Source organism: Emydura macquarii, unplaced genomic scaffold (assembly GCF_026122565.2).
Source record: "Emydura macquarii macquarii isolate MOO-44397 ecotype Brisbane River unplaced genomic scaffold, CSIRO-AGI_Emac_v2 contig_71, whole genome shotgun sequence".
NCBI lineage: Eukaryota > Metazoa > Chordata > Testudines > Chelidae > Emydura > Emydura macquarii.
Window position 1 is genome coordinate 183,054 of NW_027130208.1, and position 22,313 is coordinate 205,366.

The 22,313-nt window shown below is 44.6% G+C and overlaps 1 protein-coding gene across 2 annotated transcripts in view; it reads left to right on the plus strand.

Moving 5' to 3' along the window:
* Positions 1–22,313, plus strand: part of PLXNB1 (plexin B1) — a 198,222-nt gene that overhangs the window by 86,600 nt on the left and 89,309 nt on the right. Inside the window, exons 3-5 of one of the 2 annotated variants that reach the window (XM_067540464.1) lie at positions 4,306–5,449; positions 17,292–17,474; positions 20,639–20,767. In XM_067540464.1, the coding sequence (XP_067396565.1) occupies positions 4,316–5,449; positions 17,292–17,474; positions 20,639–20,767 (1,446 nt within the window). In that variant the 5' untranslated portion in view covers positions 4,306–4,315. Of the gene's footprint in view, positions 1–4,305; positions 5,450–17,291; positions 17,475–20,638; positions 20,768–22,313 lie in introns of those variants that run through there. The other variant, XM_067540454.1, reaches the window with a different exon arrangement.

Here is a 22,313-nt window from a genome sequence, read left to right on the forward strand (position 1 = left end):
GGTAGTCTGGCATGGAGCACACTGGCTCACACCTTCATCTGCCGTCTCCGAGGGCTCCGATATGACTCGCAGCTCTTTTATCGCCACCCGAGGGGTCTTCCGCAAGCTGCCGGTCTTCTACCTCTGGACCTGGAGGCTGGTCTTGGCAACCAGGTCCATGGCAGCTGCCGAGGGGGCGGATCTCCTCACGGAGCCCCTGCTACACAATTGGTATGCAAGTGGTGGAGTCACTCCCAGTGCCCCAGAGGCTGGTCCTGGCAGGTGTCACCAAGATCAGAGACCTCCTGAACTACGAATAGGCGGACTGGGTGGATCCCCAAGCTCAGGGTCGTCCCCACAAAGTTGCGGGACCACCTGGTCAGCCCCCTCCTAGTATTGGCCAGCGTGGCCATTTATAACACCAGGGAGAGAATGTGGGCTGAGGAGGTGCTCTGTGATTGTGCGGCCTATTTCTGTTCCTCCATCCGATCACGTATCTGGGCAGAGTTCCTCTGAGCCATGTCTGCTGGCTCCTTAGACACCTTTGAGGAGCAGTGGGCGCTGTCCGGGGTTCTCTGCTTGGTGTCCCCATCAGGTTCCCTACTTTTGACACTTTGACCTTCACGACTATTCCTGGTTTTTTCATTTGTTGTCCCCTGTAATTAGTTGAGTCTGGGCCCAGTAGCTCCTCTTCTTAGGCTGGGGGAGGGGCTTTTTGTTAACCTGGTACCCAGTAGGACCACTCTCTTGTAGCCGTCTGGCCTGACCCTGTCACAATATACTAACTTAAATTTCTTAATGTTGTGTAAATGGCAGCATCTCCTCCCCTGCTTTGGCTGCTTTAGTAGTTTGATATTATGACATTGACATTATGTAAAAGTCCCCTAACAACTTGCTTACTGGCTTTAATAAATACCTCTTAACAGATTTAAATGTCCCTCCATGACAGGCACTTCAATAAAATCCTTCAGTCGATTCTCTCCCGACATACTAGAGAGAGAACTTGAGGCGAGTCCAGTGGTATTTGTGACTGCTAGCGAGGCAGTTTCTGTCAGAAGCACTGGGAGCAGAGAATTCTAAGTGTCCATGAAGACTAAAAGCCCCTCTGTGTGTGTAACCTAAATGTAGCCAGTGCTGGTGTGATGTGAATCAGTGTGTGTGGCGCTGAGGGCAGGGTGCCAGCCGTGTGTGTCCGTCCTGGTAATGCTGTCTACTTTCCTACAACTAGCACATAGAATATTTTCAGAGCTTCATCAAGTCTATAATTAATAGTGGATAGTATCTGTAACACTGTCCATCCACAGAGTTTCACAGACTAATCCTCACTACTGCACCTTTGTGGCAGTCAGTGATACTGCCATTTTACAAGTGAGGATGGGAATAGCAGAAAGGTTAAAGGTTGATGTGCCAAGTTAGTGGCAGAGCCAGAGTTAGAACCTGGCTTTTCCACTTGTCATTGTTACAATAACTATTATTTTCTGTACCCTGTCGGTGTGCTGGGTGCCAAGATGGGAGACAGTTCCTGTGCCAAGGAGTTTACGATCTAAATTAGATACAGTCCTGTTGCTCCTTGATGAACAGCAGCACTTTGAGCTCAGCACTAAGATCAAGCAGAGGTCAGGTTGGGGGGGAGAAGGGTGAAGGTGTCAGTATTCTTCCAGATTCTTCCCACAAAATGAGCTCCACTCATGTGAGTTGTCAGAATGAGACATTGCTCACAGTAGATTGTAAGGGCAGTCAAAATACAACCATATGTGCTCTCTGAGGTCAAATGGGCACCTGGGCTTCAATATACTCATGGCTTCAGTGGGGGTTCAGTACATTCATGGCTTCTGCTAGGCCACTTGGGCTTGGCTACTTTGTTGAGGGAGAAGAAAATCCATGGTGGCATCCAGCAAGCACCATCCTTTGTGGCACCAAAGTGAGGTGCTACTGGCAGTAATCTGATTCTGTACAGATCTGTGACTCGCCCTCTCCTTTTTTGCATAAGGAATGAAATTATTAATAAGGTTGACATTTATATGCTCATCCCTAGGGAACTGAGTTTACACTTCGATTAAATGAATGGAGTAGATCACACCTTGCAGAGGTATTGCTCCAGACATTGCATCGATTACACATTTGGGTCACAGTTATGAGGTTTTCTTTGCAACTATAACAGCTGAAGGGTTTGTCTGTTGGTTTTTAATGAAAGCTAAGATTTTGGAAAGCAAGATAATAGTTTCTAAGAGGTGCCAGGATAGCATATGGAGCCTGCTGGTTGTTTCCAACAGGTAACAAATGGTGATGGGAGGTGATAGCTTTCCATGAGGAAGAAGCTGTGGCTTTGCCAGAGAATGACTAGTCCAGGGATTCTGAAGAGAGGAACAGTTCCTCTGAAGGAGGCTTCCTGTCTGCCCACTCTTGGCTGCTGCTCTTTAGGACTGACCGACTTGTTTAAATTGCCTTTTGAGTTGAGATGGAGGTGCTTGCAGAGTGCTGAGAACAAATGGGGGCCTGCAGTGTCTCCCAAAATAAAGGTTCTGCATTTCCATGCTGGCTTAGTTGCTGCCTGGATAGAATTATGCAGGAAATGAGGAGAGAGCTGCTGCTACTCAGAGATTCACAGAGTTAGAGATGTCAGTAAATTACAATTTGATATGCTGTTCTTAGAGAATTTAATAGTCTTAAGAAATGAGGATTGAGTTACTATCCAGTGCAGTCTCTCCAGAAGGCCTCTGATTGTGTTCAGCACTGAATAAAGTAGCCATCTTTCTGAAAAGCAGCTAGCAGCCTTTGTTTCCAAAGGATGCAACGAGAAATAGGCACAGAGAATCAAACCCAAACACAATGTAATCCTCTGGCCTGGACGAACTAACCTGTCCCCTCACACAGACTGGAGGGGTCTGTTTCAGATTTACATTTTGATAACATTTGTCATGGCAATTAACTAGTGTTGGAGTAAGATGAATCAGGGATGGGGAAGCGTGAGCCTACTGGGGGATATTTCAAAGGGCCTAAGGAAACAAGAGCTGTCTGATCTCTGATGCCTGTCCCTGGGGTTCTGCTGGTACAGCTGAGACCACTCTGACAGTTCATACTATAGCAATGGATGCAGAATAGTGTTAGTCTGTGAAATGGTCAATAAGAGAGAAGTCTGACTTATTTTGTTCCTTTTATTGGACTAGTGCTGAGGCTCACTATTGATTGCTGCAGTTGTTTTCTAATAGGGTATGAATGGAGCTGAGGGAAATGTATGTTTTTTAAACTAGAGGATGTGTAATAGGAACAATGTCAAGTTCTGTTTTGTATGAGTCTGAATGAAAAACCCAAAACAGGCACTATCCTTGTGAGACTTTCAAGTGACATTGATATGCAATCTGAAATGCTAATACATGGAGTCAAAAATCTGGGGTAGAGAACTTGAAATCAGGGTTGGAGGTATGGGAAGAGAGGGAAGAAGTAGGATGCAGAAAACAATACGATTTCTCTGAACACTGACAGTTTTGCTTTGATTCTTTAAACTGAGATTCACCTACACTGTAAAAAAGCAAACAAACATAAAACCCCCTTTAAAATATATTTCTGTCCTGCAGTGTAGCCAGAAGTGAGCTGTATTTTTTCCTAAACCATGGTATATTATCATCGTTAAATATTGCTTTTGAGTCCCATAATGTAGTAGGTTCTCCATAAACGTGGTCCTTGTCCTAGAGAACTCATAATACACAACTCTACTAAAGCTCATGTCTGTAGTACAGTTCAGAAGCGTGGTTAAACCAGGCTCACTTCCGTCTCTACTGCAAGGATATACTGTGTTTTAGCTATTGTGGGGGATTTCTGAATTTGGCCCAACTCCCTGACATGCTACTTTTTACAGTATAAATAGGATCTTCTGCTTGAGGTGGCATTGCTGGCTCAGATGATCTATGCTTTGGAGGAAACATGAATATTGATTCTGTGTTTCTCAGATACCCAATCCAAGTTCTGGGCCTGGTATGAAAGTCTTGGTGATGGGGATCTCCACCAACAAATGAAATCATCTGGTAGAAGTGTCTAGGAATATCTGTAATACTCCAGCCTCTCAGCAATCTTATTTTATTCTGTGCTTTTCACCTTAATACCCTGGTGGACAAACAAAGCCTTTAATGCTTCCGTGGGCTTCCTGCTTTTGATAGTCTTTAAGAATTCCTCATTTGTTGTTATATCTCTGGCTCTTTGGTCTCCAGATTTAGCCACTGTTCTCTTCACCCACCTGTTCTCATAATAAAAGTAAGATGTTTGAAGGAATGTGATTTGTGTAAACTTCACTCCTGGCTCCAAAAGGTAACAGCTTTCTCTCTCTTGCAGAATTTTTACCATGTCTCTGGGAACTTTCCTTCTTCCTGTTGTCTGTTTCCTCGGGGCAGTAATTCCAAGAGGACTGCAATATGTCACCTTTTCCCACAATACCACAAAATTCCTTCACCTGACTATGGACTCTGGGTCTGGGACCCTTTATCTGGGGGCCACCAACTTTCTTTTCCAACTGACATCAGATCTGATGATGGAGAGCGCAGTTCAAACTGGGCCAGTTTTGGACAGCAAAGATTGCCTCCCCCCTGTCTCAAAGCTGGAATGTCCCCAGGCACACTACACTGACAATCACAATAAGCTGTTACTGGTGAACTCTGTGCAGGAGGAGCTCATTGTGTGTGGCAGTGTGCACCAGGGGATCTGTGAAAAAAGGAGCCTCGCATCCATTGGCCATGTTCTCTTCCGACCGGAGAGCCCTGGAGATACTCAGTATGTGGCAGCAAATGACCCAAATATCACGACAGTGGGACTAGTAGGCCACTCAAAAGATGATGTGCCCCTGCTGTTTGTGGGACGAGGGTATACCAGCAGAGGGGTTGGAGGGGGTATCCCTCCGATCACCACCCGGAATCTTAGGGCCCATGGGGGTAATGTGCAAGGGGCAGACTCTCACTCCATCTTCTCCTATGAGGAAACAGCTAAGCTGGCTGTGGGTCGGCTCTCCGAGTACAACCACCATTTCATCAAATCCTTTACCCACCGCTCCAGCGTTTACTTCCTGTTTTATCGCCGGGATCTCAAGTCCCAGTCACGGGAGTACAAGACCTATATCTCACGGATCTGCCTGGATGACTCTCACTATTACTCCTATGTAGAATTACCACTGCTCTGCAGGGGGAAAGAGAAAACATACAGCATACTGCAGGCTGCCTATGTCACGCAGCCAGGCAGTGATCTGGCAAGAGGGAGACTCAGCACCCAAGGAGAAGTGCTGTTTACTGCCTTTTCTGCCTGGCAGGCTTCATCTGGCAAACTGAGCGAGGAGTCTGCACTCTGTGTCTATACAATGGAAGAGGTGGACCGCCTGACCACTTGGACAAGGGATGTTTGTTACACGAAGGATGGGAAATCAGAGGAGGGGACAGAAGTGGCATATATCGAATACGATGTCAGTTCCAACTGTGTCCAGTTGCCAGCGGTAAGTGGCTCTCCTGGGTCTGATTTCTGTTTACACTGTCTGTTTTACACCACTCTGGCAGTGTAAATGGGCCTAAAAATGAGTGTAACTGAGTTTACGGCCTTTCCAAGGCTTCTTGACAGTGGCAGATTGGTGTAAAGGGGCCTTCCTGGAAAAGAGAGTCAGGACAGATGTGTGGTGGTGGGTCTGTAGTGGCGCTTTCATGCCATGGGACTCTGTCTGCATTTCCAGTTTAAACTTCCCATTGCAGAGATTTATTATTAAGTATGTTGTGGGCTGACTGCCATCTCCAGCCCATGGGTCTGTAGCAGCTAGTATCTTAAAGGAGCCTGGAGGAGCAGTGTATAGCTCCCACACTACCATTAGAATGTGATGTGGGAACAACTGACACTTTCCATTTAAACTCAGCCTCTCATGCCTTCCTACCTCTGCTTGTGAGGTGCCCTCTGCTCTTCCATTTCCTCAGCAGGTTTTCCAGCAGAGAGAACTGAAAGAAATGGGTTACATCCTGCCATGTGGGAGGCATATGGAGAGGCCAGCCTCCAAGATTGGATTCATGCTGTGGAAACATTGATTCTTGAAACCCCTAGTTACAATGTCTTGAATTGTAGTTTTTAATGATTTTGCTGAATCTGTTCTGTACAGTGGGGTGTGAGTTATGTGCCTGCTCTTTTGAATCCCAGGCAGATATGAAGAACACAGTTTACATTACAGAGGATTCATGTTAAGGAAAACAGGAACAAAGAGATAATTAAAGCAAAAGAAAGTCTCTGTGGCAGCAATTCTTTCTTTCCCCATAAATCATTAATGCTGGAAGATTTTGTGTTTGAAGAATAGCTGTCCCCCTCCTCTTTCTTTTGGATTCTGTAAGATGTATGTAATCCTCTTTTTGGGCATCACTTTAATTTCTATAGCAACAGAAGGATGGGACAAATTCACTGCATGATAAAGGAATATGAGTTGATAGTCTGAAATGGCTTGAAAACCCTGATTCAAACAGGTATACTAGCTGTATTTGCTTGTACTGTGATATCATCATCACTCACAAGCTAAACTGGAATGAACCTAATCTGTTCTTGAAAGGGATACTGCTAAGGAAAACCTACATTGTTCAAGAAATGGTGTTGTCTCCCCTCTGAGACACTTCTGGATGTAGTGTTCCGGGATGGCGCTAGAGATGACTTCTTTTAATCTAAGGCTTTGGCCACTTTTGGTTACTAAAGTCCCATGCCTTTTTCAGTAGAGTAGGATGTTAATCTAGTAGTGACTTCCTTTAAAGAATAGTAAAAAGTACGTAGTTATCTTCTATGTGTTGTGTTACAAAGCATGCAAGAGGTGCTGCAGACTTTATGGTCCAAAAGCACTTTTGAAAGTGCCCCATTCCTGGAGTAGTTGTGGCAGAGTTTAGAAGGCTTTCAAGGAAGCCTAGGAGCAAAGCAGGAGGCTCAGAGCAGACGGGGGTCTGAAATGGGGGAGAATATTTGTGAGCTGGGAAGCAGGAGACCCTGCAGAGTTCATCATCAGCTATGTACCTGGCCTTCCCCCATGATTCCTGAAGTCACATAACTACCCCGTGTGCCCTTAGGCTTCCCATTCTACCTAACAAACTAAAATAACTGATGGCCAGATATATATACACACCACAGTCTTCTACAGGGATTGAAACCCAGACCTTTATGCATTTTCAATAAATCTGCAGCATGCTGAAGTAGTGGTGCAGCACAGAATGAATGAAATCAAAGACTGGGAATTTCAGAAGTGCCTGGGGGAGTTAAGTAACCAACTCACAGGCAGTTTTGAAAATCCTCCTTCCAAAACAAACAACACATGATACTGTCTGATTGAACTGGACAAGAGATGGATTACAGGGGGTCCAGTATCCCAAGGTTCTGGCTGTATAATTTAGGTCTTATGTGCCACATAAGAACATGGTATCTTATTAACAGGTTTATCCAATGGCATGTGAGTTTCTCGGCAGACCTCATCCTCCACCATTCAGTATTTGGATGTGGTTGTCATTAAAATTGTATCTAACAGCATGTAAGCTTCTGTGCCAGCTCCAGCCTGATTCAGTCAGTGTGTGAGTGGAAGTGGCTGTCAATGAACATTTTATCCAGAGGCAGTTTTAACTCTGTCAACTTCAATGGTGGCAGCTCATGCATTATTTAGGAATAATGCTCATTAATTGTGTACTTTGTATCTGCTTGTAAACCAATTTCTGCACAAGGTTTATTTTGGAAACATTTTTCAAGTTAGCGTCACACTCTATTTTCAGTATATGGGAACAGAAACATTATACATCTCTCAACCATTTCAGTACAAGCTCTTCAAGGAAAAGCCATTTACTCCACTTTCTTTAAAATTTTCAGGAAAAGCAACTTCACCCTGAAGGTTTGTTGGAACATTCTGAAAACATGCAGGCTTTTTAATTAGATTTAGGGTGAGGGTATGGAAAATAAGCCGTATAATCAAATCCTGGTAGCAACCTTACTTATGCAGAGGCTATTGGTCACCATTAATTAAAAGCATGAATGAGGCTCCTGCAGGATTTGTAAGGATTTACATAGCTCTTGTGAACACTGCACAGAACCAGAGACAGGAGACTGAAGTACATTGCAAGAAGTCACTGGCAGCAGAAAGGATGGGATGGAGAACTGTGATCACACAGCTTGTGAGATCTATGGCTGAAAATATTCTCTGCTACATTTCTACTCACTGAAATCTTTTCACTGTATAAAGTGTTATGGCTTGTGATAAAGTCAGGCCAGAGGGCCTCAAAAAGGCATACCAGGGCCAGTATGTAAGTCCAAGAATGCCAAAAACCTTTTTTCCTGCAAGCAGAGGAGAGATGATTGCAGGGCGATTAGAGACACCTGGACCCAATTAAGGGCTAGTCCAGGTGTACTTAAACCTTGCCTTCCCTAAAGGGAGGGGGAAGCACAGGAGAAGGAAGCTGTCAGAAGGCTTGTGGCAGCTGGAGGAGAAGCTTCCCCTGGGCTAGGAGATGGTGCTTCTCTGGAGTCAGGAGCAGAGAGGGGGAAACCCTTGGCCCCAGCTGGCAGGAGGAGCCCCAGCAAGGTACCTCCCTGGGGAGATTGGGTGACTGGTGACTCCCTGGCCCACTACAAGGGGCAGAAGTGTGGGACCCACGAAGGGGACGCTGGCTGTTTGCCACAAGCTGTAAAACTATCAGAATTGTTTTCAGCCTCAACCTCAGCCTCATTCTGTGGAGAGAACAAATTACACCTTTCATTATGGCCCATTGGTTAGGGTTACATAGTAAGTGCCAGGCATGGTCCCTCCAGTGCATTGAAACCAAGGAGAAGTTTGTGCACCGATGAACTCCTTATAAAGAAACCAGATTTTGTTAGAAAAGTTGCTGTTGCATTCACCATCACACAGAGGGAAAGATGATGCTGGGAACTTTTTGGACACAGCTGTTCCTTCCTTTTGGCTATTTACATGAATAATTACATGTCTAAGCTTTTGGTAAAAACTGGTTCTCTTTAGAGTTCAGTGTCAACACTCAGTTAAATCCATACCTTTTGTAGTGCTGTTGGTATAAGACAATACAACATCAGGGTTCTATTCAAAAGGCTCTTGACAACTATAAAGGCTTGAAACTTTTTAAAATGGTAATTTAGATGTGACTCAATCTGTCATATGGACAGAGTAGAAACATCTTGTGTGCCAAGGAGCATAACATCCCAGCCATACTGACTTAAATGCTTAATGTTATATATGGTGAAAAAATTTCTGGATGCAGTTTTAAAAACTGCCTATGAATTGGGCAACCTGATAAAAAACGATTAAATTGCCAGGCCTAGATGGTGTACACACAAAAGTTCAGAAGGAGTTTGAGAATGAAGTAGCTGAGCTGTGCAAATATGCAATCTCTGATTAAAAACCGGTATTGCACTTTGGGATTAGAGGATAGCAAATGTACCTATTTTTTTAAAAAGTGCTATACGTGATCTGGGGAATTACAGACCAATGCGCTTTACATCTAAATGTGGTAAATTGTTTGAAACAGTAATTAAAAATAGAAGATCATGATATGATAGGGTCTAACCAGCATGGTTTCTGTAATAGAAAATTGTGTCTTGCTTATACATTACAATTCTTTGAATGTGTCAGTAAAGTAGTGGATAAAAGACTAGTGCACGTAATTGATTTAGACTTTCAAAAGGCCTTTGACAAGGGCTGTCATTAGAGGCTACTAAAGAAGTTACATAGTCAGAGATGAGTACAAAGTATTATCCTTGATCAAAAACTCGGTAAAGATAGGTAAAGAATAGGAATAAATGGTGAATTTTTAACATGGCAGAAGGTTAACCGTGGGGTGCCTCACGGTTCAGTACTAGTGTTTAGTCTGGTGTTATTTCCCAAATTTATTAATGCCCTGGAAAGGGTGTGAGCTGTGTGGTGGCAAAATCTGCCAATGACACAATTATTTACATTAGTTAAGATTCTTGCACACTTCAGAGGGTCCTGATCAACCTAGGTGAATAGGCAATGTGATGATGGCAAATAAAGTTCAAGATTGATCAATGCAATGTAATGCACATAAGGGAAAATTTTGAATTACTCTTACAACTCACAGGGTTCTAAATTAATGGTATTGACTTGGGAAAAGGAGCTAGGTGTCATTGTGGACAGTTCAGTGAAGACTTCTGCTTCATGTACAGCTGCAGTTTAAAAAAATTTGTTTAGAATGAATAAAAAATGGGATGGAGAATAATATGAAGGATATTATAATGCCTTTCTATAAAGCGATGGTTTATCCTCAGCTGGAATACTGTGCACAGTATAGTTCACACACGCTCACAAAGGATATTGCAGAATTAGAGGGAATTCAGAGAATGGTGATAAGAATGATTAGGGCCATGGAAAAAACTCTCTTAGAAAAGAGATTGAAAAGTTTGGCTTTATTTAGAGAAAAAAGAGGGGATGTACTAAAAATATACAAAATGGCAATTGTAGAGAGAAGGTAGGTTGGGAGCTTCTGTCCTCTCTGTTTTATATACAAGAAAAAGGGAATATTCAATAAGATTGAAATATGTGAAATAGTTTTTCACACAAGGGATAATTAGATTGTGGAACTCACTGCCACATGATACCATCGAGACCAAGAATTTAGCAAGATTCAAAGAGTGATTGACATGATAGAGGCACTGGCTGTGGCTCCATATTTAAGTTGGAGTTCCATTGTGCACTTAAAGCAGGGATTCCCAACCTCTTTCTTTGTTTGAAAAATACAGCATATCCTACCCAAAGTTACAGCACTTGTTCTGAGGACTTTACGGCTTATTACAACAATCTGTAACCCACTAACAACTTCCCCCAATTGCTCCCCCCTCCCTGCCCTCTGCCCCCATGACTGGAGGCATGGAAACATGCCACTTCACCTTGAATGATATCTTGAAATACATGTTACCTACTTATACTAAACAATCTGGTCCACCTTGTATTTATCTGAGACACTCTGAGGGCTAGTGTACACTTAATACTTACAAGCAGCACAGCTGTATCAGTACAGCTATGCTGCTATAAGAGCGCTTGTGTAGCTGCATTATGTCAGTAGGCGATAGCTCTCCCATTGACATAATAAAACCACCTAAACAAGTGGCAGTAGCTGTCATTGGGAGAGCGTTTCCTGCCGACATAGCGCTGTCCACACAAGTGCTTATGCAGGCAAAACTTATGTCGCTCAGAGGGGTATTTTCTTCACACCCCTGAATGACAAAAGTTTTGCTGGCATAAGTGCTAGTGTAGACAGGGCCTGAGTAAGTTTCCCAAACCTAAAGAAGAGCTCTGTGTAAGCTTGACTCTATCACCAACAGAAGTTGGTCCAATAAAAATCTTTCTCCCATAGAGTCTTTCTAACTCCAGGAAATTCAGTTAAGGTTACACTTCAAACAGGGTAAGGTAAATAGCGCACAGTTAGGGCACTCAAACACTCTTCACTCTGTCCCCTGCAGTGATGCCAAAGAAGAAAACAATCAAACTTCTGTATAAACATCAGTTTAATCAAATCTGGGAGCACAAAAGTAGCTCTAGACCTCTGACTATTGCCTGGAGTCTCCGCATGGCAGAGGTATTGGGGCCCATAGCTGGGTATTGCTTATCTTAGGGGTTCCCAACCAGTGCACCGTGACACAGTCCCAGGTGGTCTACAGCCAACCATGGGTGAATTTGGGAGGCATTGTCTTCTCCCCCCCTCCATCCCCCCAACAGTATATGTTGATAGTGGGTGGCACAATGCACAGGTTTGGCTGCCCCCCCGAACAGTGCGTGTCATGGTGTCCCGGACAGGCCCCGTCCCACCCACAGGGCACCCAGCAGCTCCACGTCCGACTGGGAAGCAGACAGTGACGAGGAGTCCTGCGGCAGGACTTCTGGCTGGCACTGGCTCCCCAGCTCCCCCAACGGGCGCCAGAGGGTGAAGTGGAGCTGCTGGGTGATGGGTGAGGAGAAGGGGCAGGCCCCGAGAGGCAGCAGCTACCCAGGGTGGCTGGTAGGTTTGCCACATTTCTAATTGCTGGTAACTGGATCCCTAAGGCACCACCCTCTGCCCCGCCTCTCCTCCCAAAGCCCTGCCTCCATCGCTTGCTGGATCGTCTCAAGGTGCCTGCCTGCAAGTAGGAGGCAGCCTTGGCTGAGCACGGACTGGCACAGGTTAATGACCTGGCACCTCCCCAACGGTAACCAGACTTTTGGTTCGGGTGCCAATGTTAGAGTTGCCAGGTCCCTGAAAACCAGGCACCTGGTAACCCTAAATGGCACCCGGACACAGAAGCCAAAAACCAAACTGTCTGGGTAAAAACCGGACAGGTGGCAACTCTCTAGCTGGAGGAGGTTGGAGGGTTTGGGGCCATTTCAGCTCTGAGCTGCCACATCCCTCAATGCGTGGCTGTTGGGCCTCCTGAAGTATTGGCTGCATGGCCCCCCCAGGGACTTGGCAGTGCCACTCGACTTCTGCCTGGAAAACGCCGTGATGGGGACCGTCATAGAATCATAGAGTTGGAAGGGACCTCAGGAGGTCACATCTAGTCCAACCCCTTGCTCAGAGCAGGACTAACCTCAGCTAAATAATCCCAGCGATTGTTTTGTCAAGCCACAGCTTAAAAACCTCCAAAGATGGAGATTCCCCCACCTCCCCAGGTAACCCATTCCAGTGCTTCACCACCCTCCTAGTGAAAAACATTTTCCTAATGTCCAACCTAGACCTCCCCCACTGCAACTTGAGACCACTATTTGTTGTTCTGTCATCTGCCACCACTGAGAACAGCCTAGCTCCATCCTCCCTGGAACCTCCTTTCAGGTAGTTAAAGGCTGCTATCAAATCCCCCCTCATTCTTCTCTTCTGTAGACTGAACAAGCCTAGTTCCTTCAGCCTCTCCTCATAAGTCTTGTGCTCCAGACCCCTCATCATTTTTGTTGCCCTCCGCTGGACTCACTCTAACTTCTCCACATCCTTGTAGTGGGGGGCCCAAAACTGGACACAATACTCCAAATGCGGCCTCACCAGTGCCAAATAGAGGGGAATGATCACTTCCCGTGATCTTCTGGCAATGCTCCTACTAATGCAGCCCAATATGCTATTAGCCTTCTTGGCAACCAGGGCACACTGCTGACTCATATCCAGCTTCTTATCCACTGTTACCCCCCAGGTCTTTTTCTGCAGAACTGCTGCCTAGCTTGTCGGTCCCCAGTCTGTAGCTGTGCATGGGATTCTTCTGTCCTAAGTGCAGGACTCTGCACTTGTCCTTGTTGAACCTCATCAGATTTCTTTTGGCCCAATCCTCCAGTTTGTTTAGGTCCTTCTGTATCCTATCCCTATCTTCCAGGGTATCTACCACTCCCCCCAGCTTAGTGTCATCTGCAGACTTGCTGAGTGTGCAATCTACCCCATCCTCCAGATCATTGATGAAAATGTTGAACAAAACCGGCCCCAGGACCGACCCCTGGGGCACTCCGCTTGTGACCAGCTACCAGCTAGACATGGAACCATTGATCACTACTCGTTGAGCCCTATGCTCTAGCCAGTTCTCTGTTCATTTTATAGTCCATTCATTCAAACTATACTTCCTTAACTTGCTGATAAGAATACTGTGAGAGACCATATCAAAAGCTTTGCTAAAGTCAAGGTATATCACGTCCACCGCTTTCCCCGTATCCACAGAGCCAGTCACCTCTTCATAGAAAGCAATGAGGTTGGTCAGGCATGACTTTCCCTTGGTGAATCCGTGTTGACTGTTCCTGATCACCTTCCTCTCTTCCAAGTGCCTTAAAATGGATTACTTGAGGACCTGCTCCATGATTTTTGCATGGATTGAGGTGAGGCTGACCGGTCTGTAGTTCCCCGGATCCTCTTTCCTCCGTTTCTTGAAGATGGGCACTATATTTGCTTTTTTCCAGTCATCAGGGACCTCCCCCAATTGCCATGAGCTTTCAAAGATAATAGCCAATGGTTCTGAAATCACATCAGGCAACTCCCTCAGCACCCTTGGGTGCATTGTATCTGGCCCCATGGACTTGTGTATGTCCAATCTTTCTAAATAGTCTTGGACCTGTTCTTTCAGCACTGCGGGATGTTCACCTCCTTCCCGAACTGTGCCGCCCAGTGCAGCAATCTGGGAGCTGACCTTGTCTGTGATGACAGGCAAAAAAGGCATTGAGTACAACAGAATAAAGGCAAACAGAATGAAGTCTAAAGAAGTAATATAAAATAAATTTGGTGTTCTAAAACGGTTAAGTTCACAAAGCTGAAAACAATTGAGCCATATTAGTGGCAGAAAATTTTAAACACAAAAATATGAATGATAATTGGCAACTGTTTAAGATGACTTTACTAGATGGCCAAAAATCCACACTCAAGAAAGAAGGCCACATTGGTTAAAAAGCCAACCTGGCATAGAGAGGAAGTTGAAGGGAAAAACTTCCTGTCAAAGAGGAGAAAACTGAAGAAAGGGGAAGTTGATACTAATGAATATAAATCGGAAGCTAGGAACTGTAGAAAGTTTATAAGGGAAGCAAAGGGACACAAGGGGAAGTCTATGGCCAGCAGAGTTAAGGACAATGAGGAGGGGTTTTTAAAGTGTATTAGGAACAAAAAGAATCCTAACAATGGCATGCTAGAATTTGTCAATAATAATGCAAAAAAGGCAGAAGTCTCAATAAATATTTCTGTTCTTTATTTGGGGGAAAAACATGATGTAGTCATATCATATGATAACACTCTTTCCATTCCACTCATATGTCTGGAGGGTGGTAACCAGTAGCTATTAAAATTAGACATTTTAAAATCAGCAAGTCTGGTTAACTTGCATCCAAGAGTTTTGAAAGAGTTGGCACAGGAGCTTGCTGGCTCATTAATTTTCAATAAGTTTTAGAACACTGGGAGGTTCTAGAAGATTGGCAGAAAGCTAATGTGCCAGTATTGAAAAAAGGTAAACAGGATGACCCAGATAATTAAGGCCTGTCAGCCTGAAATCGGTCCTTGGCAAGATAACAGAATGGCTAATATGAGACTTCTTTAACAAAGAATTAAAGCACGGTAATATAATTAGTGCCGATCAACATGGGTTTACGGAAAATAGATCCTGTTAAACTAACTTATGTTGGTACTGCACAACATATTGATTAAAAACTAGAATGATACAAAATTAATATGGCACACATTAAATAGATTAAAAACTGGCCATTTTGATAGGTCTAAAAATAGAATTATAAGTGGGGAGTCTTCATTGAGCAGGTGTTTCTAATGGGGTCCCACAGGGTTCAGTTCTTGGCTCTAATGCTATTTAAGATTTTTATCAATTATCTGAAGATAATTGATAAAATAATCACTGATAAAGTTTGCAAATGACACAGAAATTGGGGGAATGATAAATAATGTAATAGGACAGGTCACTGATACAAAGCAATCTGGATCTCTTCATAACTGAGCACAAGCCAACAACATATGTTTTAATATGGCCAATGTAAGTGTATACATCTGGGAATAAGAATGTAGACCACTATGAGGGACTCTATCCTGGGCAGCAGTGACTCTGAAAAAGACTTTGGCGGGTCATGGTGGATAATGAGCTGATCATGAGCTCCAAGTGCAGTGCTGTGATTAAAATGGCTAAAGTGAACCATAGATGCATAAATAGGGGACTCTTGAGTAGGAGTAGGGAGTTATATTATCTCTGTATTTGGCACCAGTCTGACCATTGCTGGAATACTATGTCCAGTTCTGTTGTCCACAGTTCAAGAAGGATGTTGATAAATTGGAGAAGGTTCATAGAAGAGCCAGAAGCATGATTACAGGATTGGAAAATATGCCTTGTTACTGATAGATTCCAGGAGCTCAGTCTACTTAGCATAACCAAGAGAGGGTTAAGGAGTGGACTTATTCTCCATGTCGATACTTATGAACTGTGATAAAATATTTGATAATGGGCTCTTCAGTCCAGCATGCAAGAGTATAACAAGATCCAATCGTTGGAAGCTGAAACGAGGCAAATTCAAGCTGGACATAAGGCATTAATATTTAATAATGAGGGTCATTAGCCAGTGGAACAATTTACCAAGGGATGAGATTGATTGTTCTACATTGGCAATTTTAAAATCAACCTTGGATGTTCTTCTAAAATATATACTCTAGTTCAACCAGGAGTCATTCTAGAGAAGTTCTCTGGCCTGTGTTATACAGGAGGTCAGACTAGATTATCACAGTGGTTCCTTCTGGTCTTGGAATCCATGAATTATCTCAAAACTAAGTGTTACAAACCCAGGGAATTCCAAGTTAAGGTTACAATTAGGCCTAGTTTATACTTAAATTTTAAATCAACATAGCTACATCACTAAGGGTGTGAAAAATCCACACACTGAAGTGAAATAGCTATGCGGACCTAACCCCCAGTGTAGGTGCAACTAGGTCAATGAAAGAATGCTTCCACTGACCGAGTAACCATCACTTGGGGAGGTGGCGTTCCTACCCGAATGAAAAAGTCACTTCCATTGGTGTAGTCTGCATTATGCCAGTATAGCTACAGTGCCATAGCTATGCTAGTATAGTCCCCATAGTGTCAACTTAAAAAGTAATGTACAATTCGGGCATTCAAACAACCTTCACTCTGCAGTGATGCCAAGAGGGGAAGCATATATGAAAAAAGTCTTTGAAAAATCAGTTTAATCTAAACTCAGCTGAAAGATGACCGCACAGCATCCCCTGGAAACACACTGGGATAGTGGTTCAGAATGATTCAGTAAAAACTTCCCTCTGCTGAATCTCCAGCATCTAGGTGTGTGTCTCAAATATTTAACTAACCCTTCAGACAGTATGATATTGAATAGGATTCTAGTTTGAGGCAGTGTGGTGGGTGGTTACCCCTCCATATGATAAACATTCCCAACTTCCTACCCTTCAAAATCAAACAAGATCAGGCTCATACAGAATGATTGACTATGAGTAGGAGGAAGAAGAATGATTTTTGTTTGTTGCTAAGCCATAGGTCTGAGTACTAGGAGATCTGGATTCTTCTGCAAAGGAATAAAGTGTTTGGAGCCACCCAGTACCTGTTGAGGCGGAGTGAGGAAGTCTGCACTTGGTCTCATGTTGTCACCAACTCACAATCAGGTCTTGGGTCCCTTAAGCTTTCTGTGCCTCACCTTCCTTTGTAAAGTGGGGATAATGCTGATCTGCCTCCAAGGAGATTTAAGGTTCAATTAATTTAGGTTTGGGATGCACATTGAGATGCCTGGATGGAAGGGGATGGGGGCAAAGGAGTAATAGATGTTAAAGATTCTCGTTTTCTTTTTCGTATGGTCTCTTCTTTCTCCCCCCACAAAGGACACTTTGGATGCATACCCCTGCGGTTCGGACCACACCCCCAGTCCCATGGCCAGTCGGGTGCCCCTTGAAACAGCTCCTCTTCTGGAGAAGCCGGAGGCCCATCTGACTGCTGTGGCTGTGAATGTGGAAGATGGCCACACCATTGCTTTTCTGGGGGACAGCAGAGGCCAATTGCACAAGGTAGGAGTTGGCTGGGACAGGCAGCAAGAAGAAAAGGCATTACTGGTGAGGGTCAGGCATGAAGTGATGACGACAGAGGTGTTCCTAGTGTGGTGCTGGAGTCCAAAAAACACGTCATAACCCCAGAGGTGGTGGAACCTCACTTTGCATGGGGGGAGCTGAAATGCATACGGGGGAGGCAGTGCAATCTCCTAGAAGGGAGCTGGGAGTAGTGGGGGGAGGCGAGAGAATGATCGAGGGAGCTGGAGGAGGCTCAGAGGAGCAGGGGGTGACTTCCTGCAGAGTCCAGCCCAACCTTGCCTTCCCCACAGATGTGCCTTACTGGGGGGCTCTGCTGTCCGGATGGCCCTACTATCCAGCTCCCAACATCGCCCAACTCCAGTTTCACTTGGGCTCCCAGTGGATCTGGCCCCTGAGCTCCCCTGCCTGGTCTAGCTACAGCATCCCAGGTTCCCTCTGTGCTGACCCATCTCTGAGCACCCCCTGCCAGGCCCTGGCACCTGCTGGCTTGGAGGACCCTCTGCAGCCAGAGAGAGGGAAGGGTGCCCTCCCACCAGCCCTGGGACCCTGCTCAGCCCCTAGATAGAGGCTGGGAAGTGGTTAGAATTAGCTGTTCCCACTCCCCAAGAAAGCGCTGGAATGGCATTCCAGAGTGCTCTGACTGGGCTCAAGCACTGTCCTATTGTGTGGCCATTGTTTATTTATCTCTGAGAGAAAGGATGCACTTGCGATACACATCTAGGAGTGGGGAATCTGGCTTTGATTCCCAGATTTTCCACTGACTATGTAGGGGACTTGTCACTTCTCTGTTTCTCAACTTCCCCCCTCTGTAAATGGGGGATGTTAATGCTCATCTACTTCACTGGGGCTTGGAAAGACTGCAGAGAATCATAATTCCCACAGTAGAGCTGTTTAGTCACTCAGATTAATTATTGTGACAAGCCTAGAGAGGACACTGAATTGTCCTGCCTCCCTCTTATGTTTGTCACTCACATGCCACAATGTATTATTGCTAAAGGCTGAAACAAATTCTGTCTTGCCCATTCATTGTTCCACAGAAGTAAGTCTCTGCTGGCCATCTGATGACCCTTGCTCAAACTTAGCCTGCTCTTAATGAAGAATAAGCAAAACTGCTTATACAAAACTTTTTCAGTTATAAACTTCTCTGTGCCAGTGCTGGTGCTACTCTGCAAGGCTCTTAAAAGCTGTACACTACTCTTGCTTTAAATCTCTTCTTTGAGTGTCCATCTCTGTGCTTGCCACTGTTTGTTTGATTGTCATTTAAATACATAAATTAGTAACAAACAGAAAAATCCTCTATTCGGGACCTATGGACTGAATCAAACAATAATTATACTTTCAGAAACCTTCATATCCCCCAAACCACAAAATAACCAATCATAGATATCAAATTAACAACATCCCAACACACCGACAAATCATGATCTTTCTTAGGCATATGGCATCCATTACCATAGTATCTGAGCACCAGAGGCCTTTAATGCATTTATCCTCACAATACTCCAGTGGGATAGTCAAATGCTATTATCCCATTTTACAGATGGAAACTGAGGCACAGAGCAACTAAGGCTGAGGCCCACGAATGACCTACTTCCTAATAATGAAAGTTAGGAACCTGAATACCTTTGTGAATCTGGGCTCAAGTGACTTACACAGGGCCATATAGGGAGTTTATGCAGAGCAGGGAATTGACTCTGGGTCTCCTAAGTTCCAGGGTGCCAGTTTAGCCACTCAGCCAGCCTTCATCCCTTTTGTATCTTGTATCACAACCCTCCTTGAGTAAAAAGATGAGGCCTTGTAGCAGGGTCATATTGCCATCAGGTTAGGGTAATCTGAAATCAACTAGGGGAATTAATTCCAAATGGAGGCCCCTCATGGAGAATACCATGTTGGCACTTCCCGCTTTCTTATACCGGCAGGACAACCATTCAGATGCCTTTAGTCGCCACAGTATGTCTCTAACTGCTTATATAGTCCTGACCATGCCATTAGAGCCTCAGAAGCATTGAATTGTTCCTCACAAATCTCCTGAAATAAAGAATATTCCCCTTTACATATGGAGAGCTAAGGCACAGAGTTGTTTGCCTGAGGTTGCACAGGGAGCCTCTGACAGAGCCTTGAATAATGTGTCTCGGGTTCCAATCCAGTGCCTTAACCACAATGCAATATATAACATTTAGGTCAATCTTAACACCTTTAAATTTCCCCTAAAAATGAGTAGGCAGCCAGTACAAAGGTTTCACATGCTGCTGGCAAGAGCACAGCACGTACCAATTAAGCTATATCATTTTCCACACTTTTCAGTTGCTGGGTTGATTTAACGGTATAGCCCCAGGTAGAGCATGTTGCAATGTCTTCTGTTGAGGCATAGAGGTTCGCAGCTGAAAGAGATGGTCCCAATTTCATAGCCCTACATGGCAAAGAAGAGTATCAATTATTACCCTGCTAATTTCATTCACTCCTTTTCCTCCAATACACCAGACCACTTGTGCACTTATTAATGACTAGTTCTTTCCACAGCAGGTTTATGGTACCCAAACATCCATGACTGACCACTTCCACTCTTCTGTCAGGGATTTCATGGGACTGGCTTGGTCAGGATGGGACATCCTACATCATGTGAACATGCAAAATATCCTGAAAAATCTTGGAGTTTAAGCACTACATCAGTCAACAGCTTTGTCCAGGAGGTGGCAATTACTACCCTGCTAATTTCTATCACTCCCTTTTCTCCCATCCACCAGACCACTTGTTCACTTATTAACTCACCCACTCATTTTTGCACTCCCCTCTTCCTGTTCAGCTGTCTGCCCATCAGCCCTCCCAAACCTGTTTGCAAAAGCACGCTTTCCCTTTCGCCTGCCCACATACCTACCTGCCCATCCATTCATCTGCCTCCTTTCCCTATTACTATACATTTGCATTTCTGTAGCACCAGGTCAGTAATTAAGCTTTGGAAGCCCATTGTTTTGGACACTGTACAGACGCTCAGTAAAGAAACCTGCTCCAAAGCATTTACAATCTAGTTTATTACAAGATGTAACTCGGAGATAAGACAGACAGCAGCTGCCCACAAACCTGGCTAGACACCCACTGCCCTCTTACCTTTGCCTCTCTGCGGACTGCAGCTCTGTCTCTTACAGGTGTACTTAGGAGCAATGGGAGATGCTAATACATATGCTTCTCTAGTCATCCATTTGAACAGCATGGTGAGCGGAGACCTGCTATTTGACCAGTTGCAGCAGCACCTATACGTCATGACCCAGTCAATGGTGAGAGCAACAAAATCCCTACTGTGAAGGAATGAAAGCTTTTGGGGCCCCCAGTACTTCCTGAGGGAAAGTGGTGTCTATAGGCAGCCTTATGCCATGGCCATGAGGGCCTGGCCTCATGCTGTGGCTGTGAAATATGATGGGAATCCTGCCATCCCAGGGACTGGTCTCTCACCATTTGTGCATCAGTCATGTAGTTATGTCAGCAATGATGGATAAGCATAAAAGGGAATTGTTACGCTGCAGAGACCAATAGATAGTAATGGATTTGTTAGTAGTGCAGAGAAAAAGGCCTAGGGTCTGTAAGAGGGCAAGCTCTCCCCCCCGTCACTCCTGAATGATCTTGGATGCCTCTTGGTTGTCAGCACTTCTGAGAGTTTTTATTTATGTTGCCACCACTAAGCCATCATCATAATCCCCAGGCAGCACTTCTACCTACAGTGTCCTTCAATCCTCAGTCTCTCCCCAGGGAGAGGAAGAAATCTCACCAGCTGGAGACCTAGCTTTCCCCAGGTTCTGCTAGCCCCTTTCACCTCCTTCCTGTGCTTGTTAACTACCCTTTTAGCTGGTGGGATAATTAGCCCCTTAACTCATCAGACTACAATCTCATTAGGTAATTGTCTTTCACCCCTCAATCAGGGTTTCTCTGGGGGAACCAGTTAGTGCTAAGTTACCAGAATGCTGGGTCAGCTGCTGACTCTTAGCATTCTGTCCATGAAGCACTGGAACCTTGTGATGAGTGTGTGTTAGACTATCTCCATTTAGCAGGAGCAGACCAACCTCCTGATTCAAAACTGACAGAACTTGTTAAATGGGCTTTAAACTAGATAGAAAAGAGAGAGGAAGGTAGCTTTATTTAACTCAAACTGTGGTGTAGACCTTTCATTCTCAGTAGTGAAATAGAAGATTGGGCTCTTCTGCAATAGAAGGTGAATAATTAGGAGACATAATGAATGAAACTGTCTGTGGCCATATATAAGATGTTTGGGGAATAAACAAGAAGAGTTGGGATCAATGGCTGGAACCTGAAAAGGTTTCTCACAACTGGAACAGTTGCAGTCCCTGCATGAAAGGGAGACTAGGGAAGCAAAGCTGTGTGGCAAACATATCTTCAGAAATGAGAAGCTCAGTCTAATTAGATGAGGGATAAAGATACAAGGAATGAAAACTAAATGAGAAACCACAGTGATCATCTGCTCCAGCTGTGCCACATGCCCTCCCTCACACAGTCCCTGGGTTAGGGACAACTTTTGAGGAGCTTGGAAATGCAGGATAGTGATACCCGTTGGATAAAAAAATCCATCTAAGCATGGCTTATGTTAGGAAGAGTCCAGTTTCTTGTGCTGGAAAGCAAAAGATCCAACAAAAGGAGAAACTACCCTGGAGTGCTTGCTTACCAGTAGGAAAGAACAGACTGAAAATGTGAGCAAGATGGAAAAGGTTGATGCTAGTAAGCACAGCAATGTAAGGATTTTAGGAAAGCAAATCTGAGGAACTAAGACACTTATAAAGCTTGGGAGGAGGTATTCAAATCCATGAGGAGAAG